Source organism: Lytechinus variegatus, chromosome 2 (genome assembly GCF_018143015.1).
Source record: "Lytechinus variegatus isolate NC3 chromosome 2, Lvar_3.0, whole genome shotgun sequence".
Taxonomy (NCBI): Eukaryota; Metazoa; Echinodermata; class Echinoidea; order Temnopleuroida; family Toxopneustidae; genus Lytechinus; species Lytechinus variegatus.
Window position 1 is genome coordinate 45,520,331 of NC_054741.1, and position 22,092 is coordinate 45,542,422.

The 22,092-nt window shown below is 35.8% G+C and overlaps 1 protein-coding gene across 8 annotated transcripts in view; it reads right to left on the reverse strand.

The window, feature by feature from the left end:
- LOC121408143 (piezo-type mechanosensitive ion channel component 2-like) overlaps positions 1-22,092 on the reverse strand; it is a 188,249-nt gene that overhangs the window by 46,602 nt on the left and 119,555 nt on the right. For 6 of the 8 annotated variants that reach the window (XM_041599476.1, XM_041599472.1, XM_041599475.1 and 3 more), the window contains 9 exons: positions 15,251-15,304; positions 14,291-14,392; positions 12,891-13,057; positions 10,288-10,436; positions 8,375-8,431; positions 5,795-6,068; positions 4,682-4,870; positions 3,139-3,334; positions 87-195 (listed from right to left, as the gene is read on the reverse strand). In XM_041599476.1, the coding sequence (XP_041455410.1) occupies positions 87-195; positions 3,139-3,334; positions 4,682-4,870; positions 5,795-6,068; positions 8,375-8,431; positions 10,288-10,436; positions 12,891-13,057; positions 14,291-14,392; positions 15,251-15,304 (1,297 nt within the window). The remainder of the gene's footprint in view (positions 1-86; positions 196-3,138; positions 3,335-4,681; positions 4,871-5,794; positions 6,069-8,374; positions 8,432-10,287; positions 10,437-12,890; positions 13,058-14,290; positions 14,393-15,250; positions 15,305-22,092) is intronic. The other 2 variants (XM_041599474.1, XM_041599477.1) reach the window with 2 other exon arrangements.

Below are 22,092 nucleotides of genomic sequence, written 5' to 3' on the forward strand. Positions count from 1 at the left end.
TTCTAAACTTTCTATTGCAGATAGGCAAAGTATTTAATTACTATTAATTCTATATTTTGTTAGAAATAAGGAAACATAATTCTCACGGTGGATCTTCTAGCTCTGATAGATCAGACGATCCTTGATGTTCAGCATCTTGGACTTCTAACTGCTGTTCATCATCTGTTGATAGAAGCACCTCAGCTTTTGCTCCACCTTCATGGAAAATGATAGAAACGATTGATGAATCTTTATAAGAATCATACTACACACATTCATTATTAATGTATATTATATATTGTACAAATCATAAAAGTTTTACCTGATTTTCTTACTTACGAGCTATCTGGATACTATCTACTTGGCTATGCTAGTTATTTTCTTATAACTTGCTCTCCAAATAATTATTTCACAGAATTTTTTGTGCAATAGTGCCATCTCCCAGCGATCTATGAATATGCACTTAGGTTTACCCCGAAGCAATTGATAGCTTCATGCCCCAATTCTCTTAGTGAGCTACAATAGAGCTGAAATATGTTGCCTCGCAAGGCGAGGTGCTGGTGGGAGGGACTCAAGTAGATGTATCCAGTAATTTCGTAAATGAGAAGATGAAGTGACATTTTTATGATATACTAGGATACATCCGAGAGAGACATGTCCAAAAGCTAAAAGAAAAGGGAAGTGTGCTAAAAGGGCTAGAAAGATGTAGATGTGGAGGTCTCTGCATTCTCTTTGCCAAAAGGGATTTCAAATAAAAAGACATTGAAAAATTGACGGAACGCCAAAAAGCAGTCCTCAAAAATATTGTCGAGATGAATAACTTAAAAAAAATGCCCACGAAGAGCCAATATTTCTAATACCATGGGCTTTAGGCCTCGCATAAGCCAGCAATTTGTCCACACCAGCCACTCGGATCATCCACGTTCGTGCGCAAAATAGAGTCGTGAGAAGCCGCAGTAAAAGTTTGCATAACACAACAGAGAGTTTTCCAGTTTACAAACATTCTTAGTTATATCGAGGTATCATTTTTGCGCTCAGACAAGACATCAAACTTTACCCTCTGTCACAGAGGAAAAGTTACAGAGGCCTTGGAAAAACCTTCATGGAGCTAGACAAGACTGTCTAGTCCTTTATACATCAATAAAAGAAGGCATTGGGATCAAGCAGACCCTGTGGCTGTCCCACCTGATGCATCTTGTCTCGCAACTGAGAGCATGGAGCGAATTCCGCTTCAATCCCCCCCCAAAAAAAGTGATTTGGGGGATCAGTACAATGTCCAACAACTTAACATGGGCAGTGATCAAGATTACAGAACCTGAGCAAAAACTGCAAAGTGAGAGGACAAAGAAATTAATAACACAATGGACCAGGGGAAGGGGGGAACCAATGCAACTGGGGTGGAGGCACTGAAGGAACATGCCAGTGAACTCGAGATCGTCAACATCGGGAACAGTGAGCGGAAAAAGCCAAAAAACGGGCCGAGGCTCGAGGTGGAACCAAAGTTAACGGTCAAACAAGCCATAGTCTCCTTCCCCAACAGAGCACTGGATGTCAACGGGGTATAAGTAACGCTTGACGGGCAGTGAAATCCCCCAAGAACGTAACCCCTACAGGGGGCCCCCTAGGTCCGAGGACGCTCAGGCCCGGCTGTGCCTCAAACTCCAGAGACCTGTGCATAAATCCCTACATCGAAAAAGGCACGCTATGCAAATGGTGCACAACTTAAATCGAAGGGGTTGTGAAAGCCTCCCTTGCAACAGAGGGAGCACGAGCTCAGATGTGTTCCACCCCAGCAGGTCAGGCGGGGTAGCAAGTTATGGACCCCTTTCCTGATGAGGCATTTTGCCACCATGGATATAGAGTTAATTCTACTTGGGAGGTGTGAAAGCCACCACTAGGGGCATAGACTCCAAGGGAGGTCAGCCTCTGTCCTTTCACACTATAACCTCTCACCCATCACTGGACTAGATTAGAGAAGCTAGTAAGGGGAATGTAAGATTGATGAATAATTGTTAAGCTGGCAGTACAGAAATGATTAGCATCAAAGTGACTTACACATTATATCATATGCTTAAATGTTAAATCTAAATGTTCTTTTAAACATACAGTCGGTCTGCAAGCCCGTTTTAATGAGCAAATAAGCAAGATTTATCCAAGTCCTCTCGTGGCTGAATTCATGTCCCTGCAAAATCTCGTGAATTGTGAGACTTTGTTTCTCAAAGAATTTAACCACTTTCTTCTTGAGTAAAATTGATTATTTTTGTAGCATATGAAAGAGTAAACATTACTCTTTTATACTATTTCTTTTGAATAAAATATTTTGATAAATAAGTGAATTTCAGACAAAAAAAGATGCCTCAAATGGAATGTTCTTCCTCTTTTTTCTCTTGCAAATTGTGAAAAATTTCACTTCTGGCAGGCAAGACAAAAAAAATCACTACAAAAATATCCTAAATAGAAAAAAGTCATCATGAACCATAAAAAAAGAAGAAATTTATGCATTTGATATTACATAACATATGGAGCATCTGCTCATTTATAACGTCACAAATCAACAACTTTAAATTCTAATAAATTTTTAAATATTTGAAGGATTTTCCTAAAACCTTCACCAATATTTTTTTCAGCTATTTTTACAACAAACTTTTCATCAGGGTGAACTTCCCTTTAAATATAAGATTGGTCCTCAAAAATTGGCTACATGATTTCAAATGTTTTGTCAGTCTTACTAATAATAATAATAATAATATAGGATATTTATATTGCGCACATTTCCACCTTGTTAGGTGCTCAAGGCGCTCCTATATTACCCGGCTAAGCTAGGCGTTCATAGCGCACACAGCTTCTTAAGGAATTACTTCCTACCGGTACCCATTTACCTAACCTGGGTCGAGTGCAGCACATCGTGGATCAGTTTCTTGCTGAAGGAAATTACGCCATGGCTGGGATTCGAACCCACGACCCTGTTTTAAAGTCCGAAGACTAATCCACTGGGCCACAACGCTCCAATGGCTAAGGCTAAATGCTTTGCTTTAGAAATAATAAGCATCCTCCTTTCCAAATGATACATGATTGAGTTTACCGGAAAATGAACTCTGAAAAAAGTTGTGCTTTAAGTTCAAAATATGAAGTAAAACTAGCCATCAACTCACTCCCTACCTTCTTCTGCCGGCTTTTTCTCCTTTTCTTTCCTCTTCTTCTTTTTCTTCTTCTTATCCTTCTTCCCAGCTCTTTCCATCTCATCGCCATTCTGATCTTCTACAGCCATGTCTGTACTGGTCAGGGCAGGGACATCATCTGTTTGTTGACTGTCGAGATCAGGCACAACACGAGACTCTTGCCATAGTCCATGCCTCTGTATGGGTAGAAACAAATGTCTGTATGTCAACATTGACCATATATTGATTTTTTGAAATAGATATTTTGAAAAAGTAGCTGTGAATATCACTGAACAAGTGGAATACTTCTGAAAGTCTTGCTTGCATTACAGATTCAATATGCATGTAGCAGCAATGCTGAATTTGAAAATTACTATAAATAAATAATTATTCACAAAAACACAATTCATAAGTTCAATGACCTTGGATGATCTTTGACCTTAATCACATACATGTAAGCTGAAACTGGTGCAAGAAGATCAAGGATGCTTGACTACTCATTTCTCCAAGTTTCATGAACTAGGTTGATAAGCTTTCAAAGTTATGATGGTATTTCATCGAATACACACAACATGGTCAAAGTTCATTGACCCTACATGACCTCTGACCTGGATCATGTGACCTAACACTCATGCAAGACAATTAGCGATACTTCAATACTATCATGTCCAAGTTTTATGAGCTGGATCTATATACTTTCAAAGTTATGATGACATTTTGAAATCTTAAACTTAGTCAAGATTTTAATGTTGATTCCCAAATGACCTTTGACCTTGGTCATGTGACCTAGATCTCAGGCAGGATGTTCAGTGATACTTTATTACCCTAATGTCCAAGTTTCATGAAATAGGTCCATATACTTTCTAAGCTACGATGGCATTTCAAAAACTTGACTTTGGATAAGATTTCAATGTTGACAATGCCAATGCCATCGGAAAAGCGGCGCCTATGGTCTCGCTCTGCTATGCAGGAGAGACAATAAAATGAAAGAGGGATCAGGGCCCCGTTGCATAGAAGTTACCATTATGGTGACAAAATGGAAGCAAAACAGGGCCCAGCGACCTGTTTTGTAAAGAGTTACAACTAAGGTAACATGGCTCTAAAGCTAATCACAATCAAGGTTACCATGATATGATCTCCAACTTCTAAAGGGTACAGGTGTTGATGTTGAGTATCAAGGATTTGATATCCACAGCAGCACTAATGACATTGAGCAAAGGGCTGCAAGGCATTTATCCACACTGATCTTTATTATACTTTAAATAAAGTCAATTCATTTATAGGGAGAACATTCCCTTTTGCATGTGAACAAAGAATTTAGGAGAGCTACGTGCATATGTATAACACTCATGGGAAAGGAGTTAAGCAGTCTTTATAAGAACGTGATTTCCACTTATGCTCTTTTTAATATGGAACAAGTGAATCCAAACCTGAGGTTTGACAGTATCAATATTGAGGTATAGTTAGCAGGAATTCCTATGAAAGCATTAGTCAAATGGAAGCCAAAATGGTGAGGTCTGAAAAAAGAGGGAAATAGGTCTTACAATAAGAACTGAGCGATGGAAGAAAACTGATAGCAGGATACACAGGTCCAGGACTGCATAGTTGGGCTTCTGTTCAATACCAAGGATCCTAGGGAACCAAAGTGGATCAGTGCTATGAAGATCCTTTGATGTGTCACTGTTCCATGGGTAAAACTGGAACTGGAACAGGTACTTCAAGATGACAATTACCTGTAGTTGAGAGAAGGCAAAAGAGTTTATCAACAGTAGCAATTATAAACTATCAATAACGGTGATTAATACCCCCACCCTACACGGTTACCATAGCAACAGTTTCCAACACATGGTTCTTCCAAATGTCTTGCCCATCTTTACCCCAAGAAATATGTGTGAGCAAAATATGAGAATTGGTTAAAAACTGATGAAGTAGTTTGAACTAAAAGATAATTTGTGACATATGTATGGCAACATGATTTCCGACACACACAAAATATGTTGTCTCACACATCTTAACCTCAAACCCAATTTGTCAGCTAATTTTCATGAAAATTGGTTGAAAATTGATGAAGTAGTTTGAACTGCAATAGTTTTACCGTATTTTGGCCAAAATATAACATTACCATGGCAGCACAATTTCCAACACATGTCTTGCACTTCTTCACCCCAACACCAATATGTATCCAGTTTTACGAGAATTGGTTGAAAACTGAGGAAGAAATTCGATATGCAAGATTTGCAATTGACTGACCCCGCCCCCTTCAAACTTCATTTGGCGGAGGGTATAAAAAGAAGAACCATATCATGACAATGATTTCTCCCTTTTTTACTCATCTTTCATTTCTCAACCCCTCCTCTCTCTCTCTCTCTCTTCCAATGCAGTCCGATCCAGAATATATTTGATATGGCATTTGTGGTTAAAAATCAATTTCCTCCCTCCTCCTACTTTTCCTTCCCCTCATCTCCCTCCCTCCTTCTAACTCTCTTCCTTTTTCTCCAATTCTTCCCTTTTCCCTCTTCTTCAATACCGTTATCACAATAATCATTATCACCAATGATATCACATCACTGGTGTTCATGTTGATATGATGGTACATATATAATCATACTTATATTATTATGAATTAACACTGCATTATCAAATAGAGCTTTCCCTACCTCAGTGTACGAGATGACCGTAATCCAAAAGGTCTTGGTAGGGCGAGGTACGGAGAGCATTGCCCAGAGGAAAACTATGAGTACCAGGGGTAAAGAGAGGAGACTGGCTGATAACAACTGGTTGAGAATGATAATGAAGTAGCATACCAGCTGTGATTGGGCTATTATGGCATAGAGGGCAGCGTAGATCAGACGAACGGGGCGTATCATGGTGCGGCGGAATTGATCGCTTGAGCTGGTCTCAGCTGTGGAGCATGTTTCATCATGGCCATTGCTGCATAAGAAATGTGAATGACATGACAGATAAACAGCATGGAGCATATGTAGTTTTCCAATACTTAACATTGTTTGTCATCACATCAGACTATGACATCAATGTCACAAATCAAAAGAAAACAAACAGCAACACAGAAATTTTATCATAAAACATCTCAAAGTAGCCTCATTTAAGGATAACTCTGATATTCCAATTCCTCAAAGTTTATGCCCAAAGAAATCAACTTGTGGGGAAAAAAGTGTCATCATCATATATTTTTGTGAAGATGTGCATACTTTGTGTTTTAAAAATAAATTTCCCATGGCCCTATGAAAATGAATATCAATATGATCCTATCAATAATTAAAAAAAATGATTCTTAAAGATTGCCTTCTTCATCATTCTTCTCAATACATCACAAGATGTAACAATGCATTCTTGAAGATTGAACCTTCATAGAATAAACAAGTAGAGCGTCTATGGCAGTCTCACCTGCACTATGCGATTCAATATAGCAGCAGTGCTAAATTTTGAAAACTACTATAAAATAATCATTCACAAAAAACACCATTCATATAATGATACAATACTACGTTCATTGACCCTAAATGACATTTGATCTTTATCATGTGACCTAAGACTTGTCAGTGATACTTGATTACCCTTATGTCCACAATTCATAAACTACATGTATATCCATAAACTTTGAAAGTTATGACAGCAATTTAATAATTACCTCCAACATGGCCAAAGTTCATTGACCTTTATGACCTTCGACCTTGGTCATGTCACCTGAAACTCGCACAGGATGTTCAGCGATACTTGATTACTCTTACATGTATGTCCAAATTTTATGAACTAGACCAATACAATTTCAGAGTTATGATGGTAATTCAACAAATACCCCAAAATGGCCAAAGTTCATTGACCTTAAATGATATTTGACCTTGATCATGTGACCTGAAACTCGCACAGGATATTCAGTGATACTTGATTACTTTTATTTCCAAGTTTTATGAACTAGACCAATACAATTTCAGTTATGATGGTAATTCAATAAATACCCCCAACTTGGCCAAAGTTCATTGACCTTAAATGACCTTTACCTTGGTCATCTGACCTGAAACTTGCACAGGATGTTCAGTGATAGTTGATTACTTTTATATCCTCTTATATTAATCAGATCCATATACTTTCAAGTTATCATGGTAATTCAACAAATACTCCTAACTTGGCCAAAAGTTCATTGACCCTTAATGACCTTTGACCTTGGTCATGTGACTTCAAACTCAGGCAGGATGTTTAGTAATACTTGATTCGCCTTATGTTCAATCACAATTTAACCTGATTTTGGCATGGACCTACCACAACTAAACATTCAACGAATCCTCTTCTTCGAGCCACTAATCCTTTTACAAACAGAGCGCAAAAGCTGACACTCATCAAGCAAGCCTTAAACACGCTGTCACAGATGGGCAGCAGAAATCAATTGTGCATTGCTCCACACATTGCAATGTTGTTTGTTCACTTCCAAAAGAAGTACACACAGCAGCAAACGCTTGCTCCGTCAAAATGACACAGAAATAAGAAAACAGCTTTGGATGTACATATATTTTACGTACATGTACATCGCTTGCAACCGCTCAAAGACTGCATTCCTATTACCGTGAAGATCAGAATATCTTCATGTACAACAAAAATTGCAGAGAAAGTTTGTCGGAAATATGCGCAGAAAGACATTAAAAATCCTTTCCTCATAACTCGCACTAATCTTCACTTGAAAAGTGATTTAGATATGGACGTAAAATTTTTACAGTATTGACAAAATTTAACCATATTTTTTGTGATGATCAGACAACAATCGCACGATATCAATAGCATAATATTGTGCACTGAAAACCAGATGTTAAGAGCGCATTGCAGTGTGGGTAACATGAAGCAGGGGCTTTCCCGTAAACAGAATGATCAGAGCTGGAGCAATGATCGTCTGGCCGAAAGAGGGCCTGTGATTTCTTGGTGACGATCAGCGGGTTCACAAGAGCATTGTATAAACACACGCCGCGGGCAAGGTCATAAAATAGTTTAAAGAGAAAGTTAACTGTGTGACAGCAATTTTGAAAACATGTGGTGGTTATAAAATTTGCTCGTTGAATGTCCAGTTGTAGTAGGCCCATGATTTCGGTAAGCTTTTGCAAGGCTGCACGTGATCAGGTGCAATTTTGTGAATATGAAATAAACAACCTTTTTCTTAGCCCAACTAAGTATTAATGATCTGATTTACTAAACTCTCTGGAGACAATGCAGCGTTATGCATGAACTCTCACCTCTCCATGAACTTCTGAAATATCACTTCGGACGTGGGCTCAGGGTTGATGGATACTCTGCAAGCCATGCAAGAAGGGCGAAGCAGTAGGAAGGGGTGCAGAGAAAGGGGCGTGGCATTTTAGATCAGGGGAGTGTAGAATGGGTATGACAGCAAAGATAAACAGCCAGCAAAATAATAAAGACAAATTTTCATGCAGCCACAAAATAAACAAACAAAACAAAAATAATAAGGCAGTGTTTAAAACAATATTTTATCTGACACCAATGGCTAAATCAAAATAAGCCTAGTAAAAATAAAATGGAAAGCATATGATTCATGTTTTTCATTTACTAATCCATTAAACTCCAATGATAATGACAAGATTATGTCATTACAACCAAATGAAAAGCTAGAAAATGTTTGATAAAAAGATATGAAATTTTGAAAAATGTTTGTTGGGAATGATTGGAGCATGCCATTTGCTTTGTAAATTCTTTCATAAACTTGTTTTCTTTGTATTAATATTAGAAATCAGGCATTCATAAGAGTGCATCGTGTCCCAACATTTAGTAAGCAAAAACATAAAGTCAAATTGAAACTTCCTAATAAATATCCATCAAAATGTACATCATATGTTTAGTCAAAGCTTTATATCTATTTACCTGTACAAAACTTCATTGATAGTTTACAATAGACACATTTTTTTACAGTCCAATCATACACACAAAAAACCCAAAACAGAGCACATACAGTTATATTGACAAAAGCACATTTAAAAACTTTTAATCATTAAAAACAGCCTTTCCTAATATTTGTTATTGGGAGAAGACATCAAATTACAAAAAATGACATCACAGTAAATGGCATCTCTTCTAAGCATCACACAAATGATCATTCTCAAAAATAAGTTATTCTTTGTATAAGATATTATTAGACTCCATACTTTTTGTGCAATTAGTAATTCAAACATAGCTATATACACTGCATATCAATAAAAAGTCTACACTTTGAAAAAGATACCACATGGGAATAAATTTTACACAGATATTCTTGAGGTTGGGTCTCATTTATCAGATGAAAGTAAAAATTCAGACAGAATGTTATGCTTGAGTGAGCAATGTCCAGTTTTGGAAAGCTTGCAGAAATTAGTTTGCTCAAATATGCCAATTTTTATGCTGTGTAATGGGGGAAAAATGAGTAATCGTGCTGTACACATGGGATTGGTGTTAGAGGGAATGTTAGAGCAAGGAAACAAGCTATAAGGCAAAAAATATCATCAAATCAATCTTCTTAGCTAAAAGTCTATGTGCTCTTCATGATTAATGTCTTCTTCTATACCCTTATACTATTCCCAAGTTTTGCGCAAATCATTTTTCACAATCTTTTTAAAAGTAAAGGGTGCTCACTCAAGTGGAAAGATTTGCTGACAGTCATATCGTCATTTTTATTAAAGGAAAAAAAAATGTATACATGTGGAAAATGCTTCAGGGTATTACAAACATATTTTATAGGATTATTTCAAAGTGTAATCTTTTTTTAAATAAACACTGTATAACAGCAGCATGTAATCCAATGCTATCATTAGTTTGTATCTAACATCTTCTCATAATAACAACTGGCACCAAATCAATAAGGATAACCCCAGAACATAAACCAAGAAAACTAAATAGCTTTGACCAAAGTTAATTGCATGACCTAATTTTTCAAAATATCTTGTTTCTTAATTTCAACATTGTAACTATATTTTTGAGGCACACACACACTATACACAAGCACACTCTTTAAAATTACTGTCCAGCCACATGCAGTGTTAGTAGTCATTTTTACACTGTAGAGCACTTCATTAGACAAGACAACTTTCTCAATTCTGCTAACATTAATAAGCAACAACCTACATTAATGGATATCAGTACAATCCCATTCTCTGTTTACCTGATATCCCTTGTTGGAGATTCGTTCTCATCAGCAGGACTTCCTGTTGCACCATCTTTTGCCTGTTTTTCTTCTGTTCCTTTAGTCTCTAATTCTTCTTTTTCACTTTCCTTACCAGACATGTCTTGGAGCTCTGCAGGTTTGTGTTTCTATGTATCAGAAGGTAAAACATACCTTTACAAATTAAGAGGTGCAATTATTTTCATTTCAACTCTGATTACAACACAGCCTGATCATAAAAAAAAAACTCAACATGGAAGTGGAAATGGTAATATTTTGAATTGGTCTTTTTAACTTGATTTCCTAAATAAGACATTAATGTTGATACATGTGTTCACTCATGAACTGATAGCATAATAGTAGTTGTTTTTAAAGTATTTAAATTCAGAAGAGTTAAGGTGCAAACACACATTGACTGTCCACTATTCTGGAGAAATGTGTGATTAGGGGAAAATCCACATTGTTGTTATGAACAGTAATAGTAGACTTGTTAACTGCAAAAAAAGGGGTGAACGCTGCATTTTTTAGTACAAATGTCCCACTTGGCACAAATGTTCCTTGAGTCAAAAGAAAAGGATTCATCCAAAGAGACACGCTGTATCTATGCAAATAAGCAAGTAATTTGCATAAATTTGCATATTAGGTCGATATAGTGAAAACAAGTTATTTAAGAATATATATTTAACCAGAACTGCCCTAAAATTGGAAATAAAGACTTAGGGTAAGAAAGGGAAGAAAATTGACATAAAATGATTGAGATATCCTTGTTTATTATTACCTAATTTACATAAATTATGCAAATTATAATTTAAAACAGAGCATTTTTTTCATGAATCCTTAACTGTTTTATAAATAGCAGCAATTAATACACAATGTCAACATGTCATGATAGAGAATATATTAGCGAAAACATCGATATGCTTCATGACAGTATTAGTGTCTTAATTTGCTTAGAAAGAGGGCAAATATGTCAAAATGTATGACGTGATATTGCGCTAAAACGAGACCAAAACAACCTCTATGTCACAGTCACACTCACGAATCGGACAATAAAGCGATCAATGGTATGTCATTCGAGATACACAATCTCAACACAATAGCTTCCATCGGCTTCTCGTATCGCTTTTGTTGGTGTATCTGCCACACCGTAATCTATGGGATATACGGGCAAAATGCATTTCGGTATCGGTAAAACACTATTAATTTTGTTTTATTTGTTTCTCTTGGAAATTTTACAGGAGACATTGCTTTGCAGATTACTGCTTTAATGAAGCTCTGGCACATGAATCACGACGAATGTACCCCACCTCAATCCATATTTTAACTTTGTTGAAATATATATCTTTTGGAGACCCCGAAGTGGCAAAACTGCATTCCCCGCAGCATTCCCGCTACTTTACAAAACCTGTTTAAATTGTATTATCGACTTGGAAAAGAGAGATGTATGAGACATCAGTTAACATGTTTCCTGAAGATAGTTTTTTTTATTATTATTTAAGCCTACATCCACGGGATCCCTCCTAATTTACCCCGTCCCCTCTCTGTAATAAACATGTTTTCACCGGTTTCCCACAGAAGCTATCTAACAGCAACAAAAGACTTAATGCATGGCTGATCGTCAACAAAACGGAGTGTCGAATGAGTTTGTAAAACCTCTTCATTTTATGAAATTATTGAAATTCAAGTCTTATTTCAAATAACCAGAACTCTATTATTTCTTGACCATTTTCTGTAATTGAGGTATCAAATTAAAGAGCAGATATTGAACTTTTTAAAAATGTGGTTTTCTATTTAAAACCCAGATACGGCCTGCCAAATGACTTTTTGGAATCCCCTTTTCAAATTGTTTTTGCTCACTCATGCGTGAATGAGAAATAATGTAAGTAATTTCAGATGAAAGAGGAGATTCTAAGCTTTAAAATGGTGGGTCATTTGTCTATTGTATTTGTGATTAAGTTATGATAAATCTCTGTTTCGTTTTTTGTGGGATGCACTGTATATTATCTAAACACAACAAAAAAAGTAAGTCCCCCCTAAAACAAACATCCATAATTTCCGAACCATGTATTTTATTCCATGCTTCAGTGAGCACTGCCAGAAGGAAAAATTGTCACTTTTAAAATATCACTTTGTAATTATACAATCTGAAAAATGACTCTTGTGACTTTCAAACTGGTCACTTTTAATTCAATCTTTGATTACTTTTGCATGTCTCAACCGATCAATCCCAGTTTTCCCCAGGAGTTGCTTAATGAGTGTAGAAATTACCTTGAAAATATTATATCTCAAAATTATTCAGTTCAAAAGTTACAGCATTTTGATTTAGGGGGAAATGTTTAGTTCAATGATCCAGCTTTTATTCTTATTTCTTTCTTGAAACTTGAGCACTCTAGAAACTGAATTTGTTGCATCATAAATCATACTTCTTATTACTATCATTATGAACAATGAAATAAGATTTATGATGCCTAATTCATTCAGTAGAATTCTCAAGTCATAAAATAAAAAGAAATATGGGAGTATTGCTACCATCCATAAAATTAATACAATATGGGAGCATTGTATCTTTATTCCATCATTGGCAAGAAACTACATCAACTTACTTTCATTGCTCTCCTTCGTTTTCCTTCAGTGGTCAGCTTCTTTAATTCTTTGGCCACATAGCGGTACTCCTTTGAGATGTTATCTAAGAATTGTATCAAAGTATCCACAGAACGCAGGAAGATGAGCCACGTCAGGGCCAGGGCACTCTTGATCTTTCCAACAGTACCTATTATACATAATGGATAATTTAATTTTTGTAATTGGTAAAATTATCTGAATGTTAACCTCTCTAATCATAATGCAAGATGAGGCCTATGTGAGACATGCATGTGATCAAACAATAATGTAATAATATAACAATTTATAAAATCAAGTTTATAAGATGAAAATCACAGACAAGCCACTTAAAGGAAACCAAAACCCAAGAAGAGAAGCAATCTTATTGGAAAGAGTAAAATGAGAGGAACAATTTAAAAAGTTTCATAAAAATCGGTTATAAAATAAGCAAGTTATGGAAGATTAAAAAGTCTTGTACTTACTATGTAGATCCTCAAATTGGCAAACGTGCTTCAAAATGGCTGATTTTGTGGACAACTCTCCATTTGTTTTGTACACATATTTTCAGATTTTCCCCTTTATTTTACATATTTCACATTATCTCCTCTTGACCTTGACATATATGGTGTGGATTATATTTTACCATGACATTTTATTTTACCAAGATAATGAGGAAAATCTGAAAATTTGTGTACAAAACAAATGGAGAGTTGTCCACAAAATCAGCCATTTTGAAGCACGTTTGCCAATTTGAGGATGCCCATAGAAAGTACAACAAGAGTTTTCAAACTCCCATAACTTGCTTATTTCATAACCAATTTTGATGAAACTTCTTTTAAATTGTTCCTCTCATTTTACTCTTTCCAATAAAATTACTTCTTTTCTTGGGTTATGGTTTCGTTTAAGGAAATGTCCCGTGCTCTCAAGGGAACTCAAATTCAAGGAATCCTAACACATAGTTAATCTTTTGTCACAGGGGTACTGTATGTGCATTTGGATAGACTTTATCAGATACATATTGTGAATTCAAGTTTGAAAACTCTGATATCATTTACATGTAATCTTTAGTGAAATGTCGGGAAAGTGAACTATGGAAAGCTTAAAAGCAAACTTTGTTGGTAAATATTTTGATAAATATTTTAATGTTGCAAAAATTAGCCGAAATCATTTACCTTTTTTGCAAGTTTGGATCAAATGACTACTTATTAAAATGTTGCACCCTGGTTAGGATCAAGCAACCAAAGGTATACTGGTAATAGTGCTGTTCTTTGTGGTATACTGCCTTTAACATGATTGTGATCAAGTAGAAACTAAAAATTGAGAAAAATGGCTGTCAAATACTTCTGTCCCACATAGGTGAAACTAAATAGATTTAAAAGAATTCAATTGGATTTGATGATACCTTCAGGTTCTTCCTCCTGTTCCATCTCAATATCATCTGTATAGCTCCCTCTAGTGGCAGTCTCATCATCATCCTGGGCCTCATCTACACGGCCTTTCCCATCTGAAAAAAAAATATGTTGCCATATTAGCATGACATAAATACATGATGTCATACTATCCAGGTGGGGGATGATGCAATAGTCTATTTTCCCCTAAACAGTATGTTTGCTGCCTGGATTTAAAACAGTGCAAAATTGATATTAACAATACAGATTAAAGCTTAGGTCAAAATAAATTTTATGAATAAAATCATTACCAAGAGAGAGTGCTCGAGATCCAAAACTTAAATATACAAGTTTTCACAAAGAATCACTAATGTAAGATTGAAAGTTATTTAATAATCCGGTATAAATCATATTATCAAGAGTGTTCTAGCGATGCATCAAAAACACATATTTTGGTCTGCATCAGTTGCCGTGCAGTATCAGAGTGTATCCCTAAAACGGATCAAAATCTGACGAATATCCCATGGACTCCTATACAAAATTTGCTATTGAACATGAGAGCTTATTCAACAGTATAGGGCGCAAGCATGAATGCGTGCAATATACAATGTGTACAACAATGAAAGCAATGCGATGCGCAGCACTGAGCACAACTACGCTCCATGACGTCATAATGAACTACATGCAAGTCGCATGTCAATGACCAAAATTGGTCCTATGAAGTGATAATGGTGTAATGTGATAAGTGATATGACCTGTTCAATCAAATTTCTCCCTCTTTTTATGGGGGGTGGGATAGATAATGATAATAATAATATATGAAAATAATATTTTCCTAAACTCTTGGAATATTTCTTGTATTCCATTCTGAGCCATCCAATATAATATAATTATTGATCCATTACCAAATCGTTACACAGGCTTCAAATTTTTCTGAAGGTATATGCTGCCAATAATAATAATGATGATCTTACCTTTAAAACGATCTTTATCACCTCCTTCACCACTGACAGCTGTTGAATATGATACTGTATACAAAATTATAAAAGAATTAATCATTTTGAAACAAATATCAAAAATCAGTATGCTACTATTCAATAAGATTACACAATCCCATGTAATTGGTTTGCACTTCCATCACAAAAAAATTAGTGCAATGTGTATTAGCAAATGAGTGGCAACGTATACTTACAATATTTGTGAATATATTATCATACTTGAAGTCATATTGAACAGATTACTGATGTTACCATGTTGCAGTAATAGAAATTAATCATTTAAAGGCAAAATATAAAGCAAGAAGTCCATTATAACACTCTTAACAAAATGTTATTCATGGGGGTTGTACTCCAACGTTCATTTTGCCCCTACTAATTACTTTAAACATAATTATTTTGTCTTTACGTATAGTTAGAAGATCTTTTTCATAGTGTACAATACAAGCTTCATTTTTTAGAAAAGGATAATAAATGAAAAATGTTGAAATGAATTGACAATACTTTGTTCAATTATAAAATACAATGGAAATGGTATGAAACTCAATTTTCACTGCTTTACCAGCTGAGTAATTTGCTTCAAAATATCTCCAATAATCAGGATTCAAAAATAGGTTTTCCTGTGCTTCAAGATTGTGATTTAATGTTGTTAGAAGTGTTGTGACTCCATAGGTTTTTTACACAGAAAATACTGGGTGATTTTCCAGCATTCAAAAATATGCATTTTATTTTCTTCACTTCTATCATATAGAGATATCATATCTTTTCCTGCAAGTTTGAATTGATGATATCTCCAATTTGTGACTAGTTTTTGCTATATTTCATTTCCCACTTATTTGGAGCACATTGCCAAGTCTAGCTGCTTTCAGATTATATGTAACAACTTTTCTTGACATAAGAATTTATGCCCAATAAGAGCCAAACGAAGAAATCACAAAAACCTAGTGAACAGATGTGGGTTTCCATCCATTTGAGCACTACATATTTTTCAGTACAAAATTGAAACAAGTGGAATGCCTCTGGCGGTCTCATCTGCATCACGCGATTCAATATAGCAGCAGTGCTGACTTTGAAAACTACTATAACTCGCACAAGATGTTCAGTGATACTTGGTTACTCTTATGTCCACATTTTATGAACTAGACCAATACACTTACAGAGATATGATGGTAATTCAACAAATACCCCCAACATGGCCAAAGTTCATTGACCTTACATGTACATGACCTTTGAACTTAATCATGTGACCTGAAACTTGCACAGGATGTTCAGTGATACTTGATTACTATTATGTCCAAGTTTCATGAATCAGATCCATAAACTTTCAAAGTTATGATGGTAATTCAACATATACCCCAAATTCGGCCAAAGTTCATTGACCCTAAATGACCTTTGACCTTGGTCATGTGACGTGAAACTGGCAAGGGTTATTTTAATAGTGATACTTCATTACTCTTATTTCCAAGTTTTATGAGATAGATCCATAAACTTTCAAAGTTGTGATGGTAATTCAACAAATACCCCCAACATGGCCAAAGTTATTGATCCTAAATGACCTTTCACCTTGGTCATGTGATGTTCAGTGATACTTGATTAACCTTATATCCAAGTTTCATGAACTAGGTCCATATATTTTCTAAGTTATGATGACATTTCAAAAACTTAACCTTAGGTTAGGATTTTGATGTTGATTCCCCCAACATGGTCTAAGTTCATTGACCCTAATTGACCTTTGGACTTGGTTATGTGACATGAAACTCAGGCAGGATGTTTAGTAATACTTGATTAACCTTATGGCCAAGTTTCATGAACTAGGTCCATATACTTTCTAACTTATGCTGTCATTTCAAAAACTTAACCTTTGGTTAAGATTTGGTGTTGACGCCGCCGCCGTTGGAAAAGCGGCGCCTATAGTCTCACACTGCTATGCAGGTGAGACAAAAACAAGGTGGTTCACAATCCATGACCACAACATGGCATCAAGGTTAATTTGAATTTTTGTTGTGCAGAATTCTCAGCTGTCAAGTGGTGAATATACTTTCAACTTATATATATTTCCAACTTGTCAATTTCACTATTAGCTCTGGTCTGGGTCCTTAATTGTTTTAATAAACCTTTCCTACATGTAACTGTAACATTCCGAATCATTGATAAATCTATGCTCTTGTTAGCAACATTTTTCCCGTCAAAATTTCATGCATGATCTACCAAGATGTAAATTTTAGCTTACAAGTATGTAATGACCAATGATATTATAATGTCAACCACAAAAATGAGATTTATGTAACAATATGTTGAACAGTAATAACATAATAATCAAATGATGATACATTCATATAGGAGGAAAGTGTATGGAGAACTACATAAAATTGAAAATGATACATAAAATCATCAAATGGAAACAAAAATAGTCAAATTGACCAGGAGTCTAGGAACAAAGTCATCAATTCAAGAAGAATAGAGTTCAAAGTAAATGAATAAAAAACAATGACAAAACTTAAAAGACATGTGTTGTGAATAGATACACAACCATACAATACCATACAAATGTCTTAAAGATTTACATAATTCTACATAATGTATGTCACTCTTTGATAGGCAATATGTAGAGTAGATTGATAATCATAAAAAATGGGAATGAAACAAAATAAATACAATACCAATCAGTTTAGGCAGCATTTTCAAAATATCTTTTTCATTAAAATTACAGCAACAATTGTAATGATAATATGAATAATAATGGCAACTTGAATTGTGCTTGCATTCATCACACTGTGATGCTCATGTTGCTGATATATATAAATGTAGCCTTTTAATCTTAACAGAGTAAACTCAAGGGAGACAGAAAGATGTTCTTTATGATTTGGTTTTCTTTATATACAGATACATAATCCAATGTTGAAGAAAAACAAAGAAACAAAAAAACAAAAAAATGCAGTGTTTATGGGCAGTTTGTCCTTCTATGTAGGTGGTTGCTAGGGCTGGTCTGACCATGATAGAGAGTTAAGGAAAATTTCTTTTCAGGGTTCACACAAACAAATTAAGGCCACTGCACACCTTACGACCCGACCAGTCGCCGACTGGCTTGCAACTGAGTGAGGGGAGATGAATCGCAAGGTGGTCATTAGCCCCAACACCGCACACCTTGCGATCCGATCTGCGACTCACGCATGAGCTTTTTTGCTTTTTGGCATAGCATCTGAGAAATTGTGCTTACTACTGCGTATGCGCCTTGTTTATCATAATACACGTCATGCAACTCTGCTGTCTGATTGGCTGGAGGTTGGATTGAGCATGCGATCCAGTCATAAGGATTCGACATGTCAAATCCTTCCGATTTTCCTTGCGACTTGTCTCTGAACGGTCTGCGACGCTCAAGCTGACAAGAGCTGTGACGTCACATCTCCCCCCACCCAGTCGCAAGCCAGTCGGCGACCGGTCGGGTCGTTAGGTGTGCGGTGGCCTTAACACTTTAACTAGCTATTTCAAGGGAAAGCTAAAGTATAGCTTAAGTTGTGGGCAGTATTGCAACATGGAGCATAAGGTATTTCGCACTTGGATATCTGTCCTCAGACAATACTGACCAGGATGTGCATAAAATTATTTTCATGCAAATAAGCAAAACTTAAGAATGCCAAATCTATCTAAAGCTACATGTACTTCTAATCTTAGTGAAATATTCAGTGCTATATATATTCTCTATTCAGGCCAAGCAGAGTGGCGCAATGAACTCAGAAATAACACCAAAAACATTTTGAATATCTAACCGTCATCCACGCAAGAGGAGACAGAGTTCTTTTGTTTTCCAAAGAAAATTCATCTGCTTATATTTCGCCATTTGAGAACAAAATTCTCTCCAAATTTTCAAGGCTTGTTTAAAATCATAATTCAAATTTATCCTGAAAAAAAATTAAGTTCCCAAGTTTAACATGGATGGGGTTTTGCAGGCTACGGCAGCGTCATTGCACTAGCACTGGCAATGAAATGACTGAGCTTCACCCACTTCAGAACACACATCAAAGTTAGTACGCGAGACTGAAGTTTGGTGATAAGGTCATTGCATCATACAATGTTCTTGGTAAATGTTTTGATATTATAGTTCAGAAAATTTAAGGGTTGACAGTCATGATGAGTTGGATTATTTCCAGACATATCTGTATGCTTGGCTTTTCAACATTAATTTTCCATGAAAAAGTTTCTTTGATTGTTTGCTGGTATTATTCCAATTTCGTCGAAGTGAAAACTAGAGTTGTTTAATGCCTACTTATTTCAACTTTTAACCAGAAAGTCGTCTGACATTTCTTTCATATCTTTACAAAAAAAAAAAAACAATGACATGGACAGTCGACGAAACTATTCCTCTTTTAAAAACCTAACTATCGCTCAGCTTCATGATCATTTGCAAGAGTATAATGACAGTTTTACTGCGATACTTTCTCATCGGTTTCAGTTACACTCATTTACTTTAGAGCATTCTCGAGATCACCATAAAAATAAAATGGGCTGATTATTGCACCGCTCCACTAAGCCATATTTCGAACAGAGCATTGATGAATAACTCAAGAGTCTCTAAACTGCTTTCATTGCATGCAATCATGCAAACTGCAAAGTTTTGCTCTAATTTATTCATACAGAAATAAAAGAAATGTACTTGCACTGATAAAAAAAAATATTTAAACTCACCAAGTTTGATTTCTATTCATGTGCAATATTAATAAAATGGTATGATAAAAATAGAATCTACATCAGTGTTTATTTTCATTTCCCCTCCCACTGTAGCAATTGAGCAAGATGTTTACATCGAATTGCAGTTTTACATATTTCCCATGCTTATATAAATCAATCTATAATTCTAAGATCAACTTCGTGTCATTTCATGCAATTAGGGGTGGGTTATATCCATTTTAACCCTTTGCCCACTTTGTTCTACTAGTGTAATATACAGTGGAATGCCATATTTGATTCAAGTCACATTTCATTCCCAATGCACACAGAGTGCATTAAAGGGGTACTCCAGGCTGAAAATGCTATGACATGAACAGAAAGAGAAAAATCAAACAAAACACTGGGAACTTCATCAAAATCAGACAAGGAATAACAAATAAGACATTTTAAGATTTTGCATTTTTTCAGTGAAACAGTTCTATTCATGTATTCATTAATATCCAATGAGAAAACTGATGTCAATTTATTATTTGACCATTGAATTGAAATCATGGTTTTAGATACCATCATCAAAATATCTCCCAGGCAGATATGAAATGAGCAGGCTGGAAATTAGCTATGTCTGTTTTAAGTATCAGCAGCCATTTTTAACTCTCTTTCTAGAAGTCATCTTAAATTTTTGGACACATCAGACCACTGGCTGTCCTTGTAACTTGTCCACATGTACATGTACTAATTCACTCTTAAAACAATTGAATAGAAACCAAATTAAAGCTACATTATGTAATAGAAAAATTGTGGATGTTTAGCTTACGGAAGCAATTTGGGGGGCCATCTTTGATTTTAGGGGTACACTGGAGTGCTTATATTCACTCACCAAATAATCTTACCCCCTAGATCATGGAATATGCACTGAAATATGATTCTAGGGTTGATCATTAGTGAGTTATGTCCATTTCCAGTGAATGTCGGCCATCTTGAAAATAACCACTTTCCAGGATGCAGACTGGTAGATATTAAGCATGATATTCCTGACGTCAAATAGAACCAGAAAGCATTTATTGCAATTTGTTTGGGGTCAAAACATATATTGACCCATATAATTCATTTAGATATAATCATTTTCAGCCTGGTGTACCTCTTTAGGTCTATTTTACAGTGGTGTGTGCATCCCATTGAACAGTGTACACACTCTTTTAACGATAAACCAATCAAAAGCTATTTTGAGTTGATTTAGCAAAGTCCATACAAAACCCCACTTCAGGTTGCACCTTGAAAATTGTGGCACATGAAAGGTTTGTCTGTGTTGGGCAAAGAGTGAATATCTAACAATGGGACGAAAGAACACAAATAACGAAATAAATGAAATAAAGGAAGTTCAACATTCACATAAAGAAAAAGAAAGCAGATATACAAATGATAAATGTGTAAATATGTGTGAAAAATTAGTTCATGCAACTGATTCATAATAAAATAAATAGTGAGAAATTGTCTGACCCCCCCCCAAAAAAAGTTTATTTCTAAATATTTCAATGTATTTGGAATGGAATATGAAAATACTTACCTGATTTTCTTATTTACGAGATAACTCATACATCTACTTGATTTGCTAGTTCAGCCCTCTGGACTGCCATACCCGAAAAGAACTCCCAAGAATTTAAAAAGCGTGAGCGCGCCCTCTCCCGTTCAGGCTTACTACCCATGATCACCGCGCAATTAGCGTCCATCTTCCTCACCTTTCGCAAGCCCATACGTTGAAACATGTTGCTACGCAAGGCGGAGGGTCGGTGGGAGGGTATCAAGTAGATGTATGAGTTATCTCGTAAATAAGAAAATCAGGTAAGTATTTTCATAATTTACTTCAATAACTCCATACATCTACTTGATTTGCTAGACCAGCACGGACTCAAACCGTAGGGAGGCATGTTTTCAATTGTAAGCCTAAGAAAATTTAAAAAAACAAAAACAACGAAATTTAGGGAGAGGGGGAAAAAGCCGCAGCTGCTTTAAGCGCCGAAGCAGCAAATCTCGCCTCGCTGGACGGAATGTCCTTCAAGTAGAAAGAAGTGAAGGAGTTAGTTGAGCGCCAAAAGGCGGCCCTCAAAAATGTCCTCGAGAGGAATGCCCTGTATACTCAGGAATACTAAGTATCATGG